General features: G+C 42.0%; 1 protein-coding gene and 1 long non-coding RNA gene across 5 annotated transcripts in view; one reads left to right on the top strand and one right to left on the bottom strand.

Annotated features, from left to right (window-relative positions):
• Nucleotides 1–4,636: 4,636 nt before the first annotated feature.
• LOC128580658 (uncharacterized) lies at nt 4,637–5,975 on the top strand. The gene is made up of 2 exons (XR_008378712.1): nt 4,637–4,738; nt 4,968–5,975. It is a non-coding gene; the product is annotated as an uncharacterized LOC128580658 (long non-coding RNA).
• Nucleotides 5,976–9,367: 3,392 nt separating this feature from the next.
• The window catches only part of INSR (insulin receptor), a 241,243-nt gene continuing 239,112 nt past the window's right edge, over nt 9,368–11,498 (bottom strand). For all 4 annotated transcript variants that reach the window (XM_053582840.1, XM_053582839.1, XM_053582838.1 and 1 more), the window contains one exon: nt 9,368–11,005. In XM_053582840.1, coding sequence (XP_053438815.1) covers nt 10,651–11,005 — 355 coding nt within the window. In that variant the 3' untranslated portion in view covers nt 9,368–10,650. The remainder of the gene's footprint in view (nt 11,006–11,498) is intronic.

Genomic DNA, 11,498 nt, shown 5'->3' with positions numbered 1-11,498 from the left:
AAAGCAGTTTTGAGAGGAAAATTCATCGCTTTAGATGCCTACATTCGAAAAACAGAAAGAGAGCACATCAACAATCTCACAAGAGATCTTATGGAATTCGAAAAAGAAGAACAATCTAAGCTTAAACTCAGTAGAAGAAAAGAAATATACAAAATCAAATCAGAGATCAATGAAATTGAAAACAAAAGAATCATTCAGAAAATTAATGAAACAAGGAGTTGGTTTTTTGAAAAAATAAATAAAATAGATAAACCATTGGCCAGACTAACGAGGAATAGAAAAGTAAAATCTCTAGTAACCTCAATCAGAAATGATAAAGGGGAAATAACAACTGATCCCACAGAGATACAAGAGATCATCTCTGAATACTACCAGAAACTCTATGCCCAGAAATTTGACAATGTGAAAGAAATGGATCAATATTTTGAACAGACCAATGTCAAGCACTGAGATCAAAGAAACAATAAAAAATCTTCCAACCAAAAAATGCCCTGGTCCAGATGGCTTCACACCAGAATTCTATCAAACCTTCAAGGAAGAGGTTATTCCTGTACTGCAGAAATTATTCCAAAAAATTGAGGAAGAAGAAATCTTCCCCAACACATTCTATGAAGCAAACATCACCCTGATACCAAAACCAGGAAAAGACCCAAACAAAAAGGAGAATTTCAGACCAATCTCACTCATGAACATAGACGCAAAAATTCTCAACAAAATCCTAGCCAATAGATTACAGCTTATCATCAAAAAAGTCATTCATCATGATCAAGTAGGCTACATCCCAGGGATGCAAGGCTGGTTTAACATACGCAAGTCTATAAACGTTATCCACCATATTAACAGAGGCAAAAATAAAGATCACATGATCCTCTCAATAGATGCAGAAAAAGCATTTGATAAAATCCGGCATCCTTTTCTAATTAGAACACTGAAGAGTATAGGCATAGGTGGCACATTTCTAAAACTGATTGAAGCTATCTATGACAAACCCACAGCCAATATTTTACTGAATGGAGTAACTCAAAGCTTTTCCTCTTAGAACTGGAACCAGATAAGTTTGTCCTCTGTCACCTTTACTATTCAACGTAGTGCTGGAAGTTCTAGCCAATACAATTAGGCAAGACAAGGAAATAAAGGGAATCCAAATGGGAGCAGAGGAGGTCAAACTCTCCCTCTTTGCTGATGACATGTCTTATACTTAGAGAACCTCAAAGACTCAACCACAAGACTCCTAGTAGTCATCAAAAAATACAGTAATGTTTCAGGATATAAAATCAATGTCCACAAGTCAGTAGCCTTTGTGTACACCAATAACAGTCAAGATGAGAAGCTAATTAAGGACACAACTCCCTTCACCATAGTCTCAAAGAAAATGAAATACCTAGGAGTATACCTAACGAAGGAGGTGAAGGACCTCTATAAAGAAAACTATGAAATCCTCAGAAAGGAAATAGCACAGGATATTAACAAATGGAAGAACATACTATGCTCATTGATGGGAAGAATCAACATTGTTAAAATGTCTATACTTCCCAAAGCAATCTACCTATTCAATGCCATTCCTATCAAAATACCAACATCGTACTTTCAAGATTTGGAAAAAATGATTCTGCGTTTTGTATGGAACCGGAAAAAAACCCGTATAGCTAAGGCAGTTCTCTGTAACAAAAATAAAGGTGGGGGCATCAGCATACCAGATTTTAGTCTGTACTACAAAGCCATAGTGCTCAAGACAGCATGGTACTGGCACAAAAACAGAGACATAGACACTTGGCATCGAATTGAAAACCAAGAAATGAAACTAACATGTTACAACCACCTAATCTTTGATAAACCAAACAAGAACATACCTTGGGGGAAAGACTCCCTATTCAATAAATGGTGTTGGGAGAACTGGATGTCTACATGTAAAAGACTGAAACTGGACCCACACCTTTCCCCACTCACAAAAATTGATTCAAGATGGATAAAAGACTTAAACTTAAGGCATGAAACAGTAAAAATCCTCAAAGAAAGCATAGGAAAAACACTGGAAGATATTGGCCTGGGGAAAGACTTCATGAAGAAGACTGCCATGGCAATTGCAACAACAACAAAAATAAACAAATGGGACTTCATTAAACTGAAAAGCTTCTGTACAGCTAAGGAGACAATAACCAAAGCAAAGAGACAACCTACACAATGGGAAAGGATATTTGCATATTTTCAATCAGACAAAAGCTTGATAACTAGGATCTATAGAGAACTCAAATTAATCCACATGAAAAAAGCCAACAATCCCTTATATCAATGGGCAAGAGACATGAATAGAACTTTCTCTAAAGACGACAGATGAATGGCTAACAAACACATGAAAAAATGTTCATCATCTCTATATATTAGAGAAATGCAAATCAAAACAACCCTGAGATATCATCTAACCCCAGTGAGAATGGCCCACGTCACAAAATCTCAAAACTGCAGATGCTGGCGTGGATGTGGAGAGAAGGGAACACTTTTACACTGCTGGTGGGACTGTAAACTAGTACAACCTTTCTGGAAGGAAGTATGGAGAAACCTTAAAGCACTCAAGCTAGACCTCCCATTTGATCCTGCAATCCCATTACTGGGCATCTACCCAGAAGGAAAGAAATCCTTTTATCATAAGGACACTTGTACTAGACTGTTTATTGCAGCTTAATTTACAATCGCCAAAATGTGGAAACAGCCTAAATGCCCACCAACCCAGGAATGGATTAACAAGCTGTGGTATATGTATACCATGGAATACTATTCAGCCATTAAAAAAATGGAGACTTTACATCCTTCGTATTAACCTGGATGGACGTGGAAGACATTATTCTTAGTAAAGCATCACAAGAATGGAGAAGCATGAATCCTATGTACTCAATTTTGATACGAGGACAATTCATGACAATTATGGTTATGGGGGGGAAACAGAAAGAGGGAAGGAGGGAGGTGGGTGGGGCCTTGGTGTTTGTCACACTTTATGGGGGCAAGACATGATTGCAAGAGGGACTTTACCTAACAATTGCAATCAGTGTAACCTGGCTTATTGTACCCTCAATGAATCCCCAGCAATAAAAAAAAAAAAAGAAAATGTTAACAAATGGAAAAACATATCATGCTCATGGCTGGGAAGAATCAACATTGTTAAAATGTTCATACTACCCAAAGCAATATATAATTTCAATGCAATCCCTATTAAAGCTCCACTGTCATACTTTAAAGATCTTGAAAAAACAATACTGCGTTTTATATGGAATCAGAAAAAAACCTCGAATAGCCCAAGACATTACTCAGAAATAAAAACAAAACAGGAGGAATCACACTACCAGACCTCAGACTTTACTACAAATCGATAGTGATCAAAACAGCATGGTTTTGGCACAAAAACAGAGAAGTAGATGTCTGGAACAGAATAGAGAACCAAGAGATGAATCCAGCTACTTACCATTATTTGATCTTTGACAAGCCAATTAAAAACATTCAGTGGGGAAAAGATTCCCTATTTAACAAATGGTGCTGGGTGAACTGGCTGGCAACCTGCAGAAGACTGAAATTGGACCCACACCTTTCACCATTAACTAAGATAGACTCTCATTGGATTAAAGATTTAAACTTAAGACATGAAACTATAAAAATACTAGAGGAGAGTGCAGGGAAAAACCTTGAAGAAATCAGTCTGGGCAAGTATTTTATGAGGAGGACCCCCCCAGACAATTGAAGCAGCTTCAAAAATACACTACTGGTACTTAATCAAACTAAAAAGCTTCTTCACAGCCAAGAACACAGTAAGTAAAGCAAGCAAACAGCCCTCAGAATGGGAGAAGATATTTGCAGGTTATATGTCCAACAAAGGTTTAATAACCAGAATCCACAGAGAACTCAAACGCATTAGCAAGAAAAGAACAAGGGATCCCATCGCAGGCTGGGCAAGGGATTTGAAGAGAAACTTCTCTGAAGAAGACAGGTGCGTGGCCTTCAGACATATGAAAAAATGCTCATCATCTTTAATCATCAGAGAAATGCAAATCAAAACTACTTTAAGATATATTCTAACTCCAGTGAGACTAGCCTATATCACAAAATCTCAAGACCAGAGATGTTGGCGTGGATGTGGAGAAAAGGGAACACTTCTGCACTGCTGGTGGGAATGCAAATTAATACATTCCTTTTGGAAAGATATATGGAGAACACTTAGAGATCTAAAAATAGATCTGCCATTCAATCCTGTAATTCCTCTGCTGGGCATATACCCAGAAGATCAAAAATCACATCAGAACCAAGATATTTGTACCAGAATGTTTATTGCAGCCCTATTCATAATTGCTAAGTCATGGAAAAAGCCCAAGTGCCCATCAATCCACGAATGGATTAATAAATTGTAGTATATGTACACCATGGAATATTATGCAGCCTTTAAGAAAGATGGAGACTTTACCTCTTTCATGTTGGAACATATTCTTCTTAGTAAAGTATCTCAAGAATGGAAGAAAAAGTACCCAAGGTACTCGGCCCTACTATGAAACTAATTTGGGGCTTTCACATGAAAGCTATAACCCAGTTACAACCTAAGAATAGGGGGAAGGGGGAAAGAGAGGTGAGGGAGGGGGGTGGTGGTTAGAGGGAGGGGGATTGGTGGGATTACACCTGCGGTGCATCTTACGGGGATATATGCGAAACTTGATAAATGTGGAATGTAAATGTCTTAGCACAGTAACAGAGAAAAACACCTGTGGTGCATATTATAGGGGTATTTGCGAAACTTGGTAAATGTAGAATGTAAATGTTTTGGCACAGTAACTGAGATAACGCCGGAAAGGCTATGTTAACCACTGTGATAAAAATGTGTCAAATGGTTTATGAAGTGAGTGTATGATGCCCCATAATCATATCATTGTATACAGTTATGATTTAATAAAAAAAATTAAAAAAAAAAAAGAAAAAAAAAAAGAAAATGCCAGGAAGGCTATGTTAACCATTGTGATGAAAATGTGTCAAACGGTCTATGAAGCTAGTATATGATGTCCCATGATCATATTAATGTACACAGCCATGATTTAATTAAAAAAAAAAAAGAAAGAAATATTTAAAATGTAAGTTCCCAATATGGTGGAGTAGAGCATGGTTTTAGAGGTCCACTGGGCACACTGGAGTGAGCCCCTTAGTGACTGGACCACAGGGTGTCTGGGGGCCCATGGAGAAGCAGTCACTTCCCCACTGGTATAGAAACAGTGAAATTTTAAAGTGCCCATTTGGCTGCACAGATATATACCGTGGAACCTCAGCTCTGCTGGGAGCAATCATTGAGCCTCCAGTTTCATGTGCTAAAGAACGTAAGGGTTTGGGCAGTGCCTGTGGCTCCGTGAGTAGGGTGCAGGCCCCATATGCTGAGGGTGGCAGGTTCAAACCCAGCTCAGGCCAAACTGCAACAAAAAAATAGCCAGGCGTTGTGGCGGGCACCTGTAGTCCCAGCCACTCAGAGGCTGAGGCAAGAGAATCACCTAAGCCCAAGAGCTAGAGGTTGCTGTGATCTGTGACGCCACGACACTCTACCATGGGTGATGGAGTGAACTCTGTCTCTGAAAAAAAAAAAAAAAAAAAAGAATCTAAGCGTTTGTCCCACCTCAAAAGAGGTATTCACAGTTTCCAAAGGTTTCCCTTTAACGTAGCCCAGCCCATACCTGTACCTCCACACATACTGCAAGTCTCTGCCTTGAATGCCACACAAAAACAAGAGTATTCGCAGATAATTTAATCAGGATTTTAATATAAACAAGGTAATTATCTCATATTTTACATGCAGAACAATTTCATTATTCAAAAAAAAAGTCATATTCTGTACATGGTGCTACTTGGCTCTAGTAGGAAAACATTGAAAAAAAATAATTGAACTTTTGGTAGGTTTTGTGTTTCTGAGTTGTTTTCTGTAGAATGGCAGCACATCGGATCCTGCCCTGGCATCACACAGAGCCAAGGCCGCCCAGGCACACGAGTGCGAGGAGCAACTTTGACACAAGCCGTTCGCGAGTATGTGCACAGATGTCACTCATTTGGGGAGGAGAGGGGGACACTATTCCTTCCTTCACAAATGGGACCCAACCCCAGATTCATGACCTGGTTTTTAACAAGGATTTTTGTGGCCCAAGCCCAGATAAAAATTTGGCTGGATGCTGGTTATAGACCTTAAGGGCTATCAGAAGGTGACAGCTCAAACAGCCAGTTTCCCTCTGTCTCTTAGGAACCTCTAAAAATTAATTCACCTTCAGTGTCAGCCCCCAGAGCCCATCATATTCTTTTGTATGCGCAAAAAAACAAAAAATAAATAAGTGCTCATCAGTTCTTTTCATTCCCAGCCTCGCTTCTGGTGTAAATTAATATTCTGAAGAACATTCTGGAAGATTTTCTGAAATGACATCACTCTACATGCACCCTTTAAATAAAATCAGCATTTCTTATTCCCCATCTCCAATAAAACCACAATTTCTGAAAAACCTAAGATGTCAAGGACTCACCAGATGGCACCTAAAGGACATTTAACTTTAAACGTCCACCCACCATGAAGTAGAAAAATTACTGTTGTTGGGACCATCAGACATCCATTCATTTACCAAAATGACCAGCACATGTTATGCCCTGATGGCATTGACTAGTGTTATAACAAATAAACACTTCACTATCCAATAATCGCACATTTCATGCCAGCCACCTGCCCAGGCAGAATACAGCCAAAGGTCTGTCCATCAGTTGGCCCCAGGAAGGGATGTGCAGGCCCTTATGTCAATTCCTACATTGTTTCACAATCTTTTTCTTAGCCTATATCCAGAGAAACCAGCAGTGCTTTCTCCTTCCTCAGATTTCAGAGGAATAGGTCAGGTCCCAGGATGCAAACGGCTTATCATCACTGATCGGGGAAAGTGATGTGTTTGGGATACTCCAGGAAGAAGAAACTACTCCATGGATCTCACCACTTTAATGAAAAGGATTTTACCAATAGTGAAACATCTTCAAAAACAAATAGCAAAAAATTGTCACTCTAAGTTGGTTTTGTTGCCTTTTTTGGGAACTCTCAGGACAAGCACAATTTTCTAGTTCTATTCTACTGTTACAAAGTCAACATTTTCTAATCCCAAAGAAGACTTGCAACCCAATAGCTGCTTTTTCTTTTCACTGTGGCAGTAGAGACAGTTATATAAAATCAGCAAAACTCATCTGCACAGGGCGGGCCCAAAACTCTACCCTTCTCCCCAAGACATGTGGAGAAGGCTGAGTCTGCAAGGGCAGTGCCTTAAAGTACAAGAGCAGCAAAGTCTGATGAGTATGATCACAGCCCCGCTGACCCTTCCTAGATGTTCACAGGGATTCTCAAAGTCACACAAGGTCAAACAGTCTCAGCTTGAGGTCACCCAAACACCCACATGGGGGTCCCAGTTTTTGTTGGGTTTGGGATTGGGATTTCCCAAAATGCCCCCTTCCCACTTGGAGAATAAAAAGAGACATTGCATTCAGTGTGTGTGAGATGCCCATGTATGCAACTCATTCTGCCCCCAAAGAGCATCACTGGCTCAAAAACAGTGAGAATACACCATTAGAGAGCCGCTGGCAGGGGCTCAGTGGGGACGAGTGAGAATGCTGGCTTTATCCCTGCAGCAGATGAGATGCATGAAAAAAAAGGACACCATTCAGAAGTCAGTAATCATGACAGCCTGAAACTGGGCCTATGTTTGGTGACAATGTATTAATAGATGGAGGACTGAAATTTAAAAAAAAAAAAAAGTAAGATTAAACTCAGAGAAGAATATTACCAGCCAAGAAAAAAAGGATCTATGCTCATACAAAGGCCACACCTTCTCCATCTGACTCCCTCACTCAAAATTCTTCCTGGCCGCTGGCGTTCAGAATCAGCTGATCGAATTTCTCTGATTCAGGTGGGACCCAGATAGGATTCTGAAGTCTTAAACATGTCCATTATTGAGCCATGTCCTAACAATACACTGAGGTAGACTGTGCTGAAAAAAAAAATCATTACCCCACATTCACCTGTTTATTTCTCTTTGATAGAAATTTACACGTGCTCCATTTTTTATGAGTGATTTTGAGTGATTTTATATATTAAAATAAATACTTTCCCCCCTAATGTAAGAAAACCTTTCTGAATTAGAAAAATGTGAAAATTGCTGCTAGTATAGTATACAGCCACTACAAATTTACTATGAAAAGAACAAAATACCTAGATCTACATGGGCTTATCATTTAGTACAGACCTTCCTATTTACAAAATAAATTTGGCAAAAAATAATTAGTGTACTCTTTGTTTCTTGTACCTGATCACTGAGGCTCTCAGCAGTTATTTTCTATGCTGTAATTTCTCAGATTATATAAATAAGATAGCAACAGACAATTGGTATTTGTGTCTACCTGTGTTCTTAATCGAAAATGGAGCGGGCTCAGAGGTTGCCATGATGTGTCTATCCTGCTCTCAGAATCCACAACTCTTAAGAAGAAGAGAAGGAAACAATCAGCTCTCACACTTGTGAGAAAATGCATCAGGAATAACCCGTTGAGTGCTGATTTTGACTGAACCAAAGTAAAGAGTTCACCGTGTTCTTTATTTGAGCAGCTATGGTTCTTTTTGCAGAAAGAGAGGAAACTGCAGGTTCACGCCCACTCAGAAGTTCTCGGTAGCACAAAGGGCTTTCATCACGGCTTCTCCTCCGGACTCTACTCTCTCAGGGGCTGCAACATCCTAATCACCTGAGAGCTCCCCTCAGACACCACATGGGGCCCAGCAGCTTCGGGGAGTTCGGTACTGAGGACCATCAAGACGCCCCAAGGGTGGCCGAGCCAAGAGGTATTATTCTCAGCAATTTCCCTTCGCATTGCTTAGATGTTCTAGAAGTCCATCCGTGGTGCTGCTCTTTGGGATCTGATTTTGTTGTGGGGCATGCACCAGGAGAGCAGAAGCTACACAAGGTGCACACCGAGGACCAGAGGAGGAACACAGGTATTCTTGAAGGTGGGCTCAGCTCTAGGAAGATACTGGCTTATCTGAACAGCAGACCTTGGTATGCAGACCAGAACATCCATGAAACCCAGTTTCCCACATGTTCAATGTGGCCTCACAACGTCCAAAAGGGTTAGCAGCTAATGTGGCTTAGTTCCCAGAAAATGGATGCCTTTAAGACCAAACAAAGAGACCATGGGTGCCTCAATCCCCCCCACACAGGCAGACCACCTCACGGCCATGGCCGCTTTCCCCTCCCCTCGGCGGGGAATAGTCAATAACTTATGAGGCTAATATCAGAGATTTTTTTAAAAAATTAAATATGTTACAAATATATTCTCAAACTCTATGTCATCTCAGTTTTGGTTTTTGTTTTTTTGTTGTTTTTTTTTCCTTATTCCTCTCCTTTTTCTTTTTTCTTTTCTTCTTTTTTTTTTTTTTTTAATGTCCTGGCTTTGTTTGGCCTTAAAAAGATCCAGAATCACTCCAAAGTAAATGTTCCTCCCTTTGCTCCCAGAAAACATTTTTTTTCCACTAACGTGAAGGGAGGGAAGACACCTGAGGATAGACTTCTGCTACAAAAGGAATCTGGTGAGGGCACAGTCTCCCACTGGGTAGGAAGGAAGGAGAGAAAGGACCTGAGAGAACCTTCATGACCTGGTTCCCAAAGCATCAACTCAGCATGAGCACTTTGCACAGGCACACCTACCATCCGTGTCTATCCTGGACACACACACACACTCGTTGCACATGTGGGCACACAGCAGGACTGCAGGCCCTTATCAAAAGTATAAAAGCAGCAGCTGTTGGTCAATTTGAGGAACTGATTTTGTAAAGAAAAAAAAAATCCTTCAGCCTGGATGAGGAAAAGAAAAAAAAAAAAAAACAGGGCGGCGCCTGTGGCTCAGTGAGTAGGGCGCCGGCCCCATATGCTGAGGTGGTGGGTTCAAACCCAGCCCCGGCCAAACTGCAACAACAAAGAAATAGCCGGGTGTCGAGGCAGGCGCCTGTAATCCCAGCGGCCCGGGAGGCTGTGGCAAGAGAATCACATAAGCCCAAGAGCTGGAGGTTGCTGTGAGCCGTGTGATGCCACGGCACTCTACCGAGGGCAGTAAAGATGAGACTCTGTCTCTACAAAAAAAAAAAAGAAAGAAAGAAAGAAAAAAAAACAACCTTCTTAAGCCCACCCTGTAAAGCTTGGAATTCTCCTGAGACAGGGTTGTGGGTTTTCTCTCTTTTTTTTTTCCTTTCAAACTTTTGTTCCATGAAGAAGTCTTATCTTTTATACTATAGCTCAGATACCAGCAAAAAAAAAAAAAAAAAAGAAACTATAAAAACAGGTACTTTCAATCTTCTAGAAAAAGAAAACTAGAACACATCCTGGTTTGAAACTGTCGTTGCCAAAAGGGTAGCAGCTGCGGAAAGCCCTCCTCTCTCCCTTCCCCGAGTTAAAGCCTCAGACGATGCGTCACATTGGCAACCAGATTGAGTGTGCCCTGTGGTTCTAAGATGAGCTGAGATGGGAACGACCATCTCTGAGCTCTGCGTGACCTCGTGGCAGAGCCATGAGAATCCTGAGCTTTCCAGAGGCTTTCAAACCAGAGAAAGTGAAGATGAGACCCCTTCCCCACCAGCAGGCGCTGTTAGGAGGGGTTGGAGCGAGGCAAGGCCAGAATCCGCCCGTTCCTCTTGCCCCCGTTCATGTGGGTGTAGGGGATGTGCTCCTCATAGTTCCGCTTGAGGCCCAGCGAGGACCCTCCGTCCCGGCCCCCAGCCTCCTCCCTCTGGCAGTGTGAGGAACGGTCCAGGGGGACGCTCTCCATATCCTCAAACTCCATCTCCAGCTCCTCACTCTCAGGAGCCTTGTTCTCCTCGCTGTGGAAGAAGGAAACATCCGGGAAGCTGGGATGCAGGTCGTCCTTGAGCAGGTTGACGATCTCCAGAAAGGTCGGCCGCATCTTAGGGTTGAACTGGAAGCACATGCGCATCAGATCCGTGCTGGAGGGCAGAGGGACAAGTCAGCAGGATGCGTCAGCACGAGGCTGGGCCACGCCCCTCCCACTCTCCCGCCACCCACCCCTGTGCTGTGGGGCAGAGGGACAAGTCAGCAGGACGTGTCCGCAGAAGGCTGGGCCTCGGCCCCTCCCACTCCTCCTGGCCCCCTACCGCTGGCACCCCCAGATGACGGTGCTCACGCTGGGCAACAGCCACTGTCCAGGCAGAAAGAGCCATTCAGGGGGTACCAGAAGATAGTTTTGGAAAGGGCTGTCTCTTTTCTTTCAAGCAGCAATGAGTGCAGTTGACCATTTTAGACATCTCTGACATGTCCTACAATTTGGTGCAATTCATAAAAGTTTCATTCCCTCCTGGAGCTGCTTGTAAATGCTTCCCTGTGCCCACCAGCAATTCTTGTGGATGTAAAAAACCTTCGGGTTGGGAATGCGGGTGCAGCTGTGTGGACTGGACGTAGGGACCCTGCTCCAAGTGTCCA

The sequence above is a fragment of the Nycticebus coucang genome, chromosome 3 (genome assembly GCF_027406575.1).
Source record: "Nycticebus coucang isolate mNycCou1 chromosome 3, mNycCou1.pri, whole genome shotgun sequence".
NCBI classification, from domain to species: Eukaryota; Metazoa; Chordata; class Mammalia; order Primates; family Lorisidae; genus Nycticebus; species Nycticebus coucang.
The sequence above is the reverse complement of the archived record's forward strand: the minus strand, read 5'-3'. Positions and strand labels throughout refer to the sequence as shown.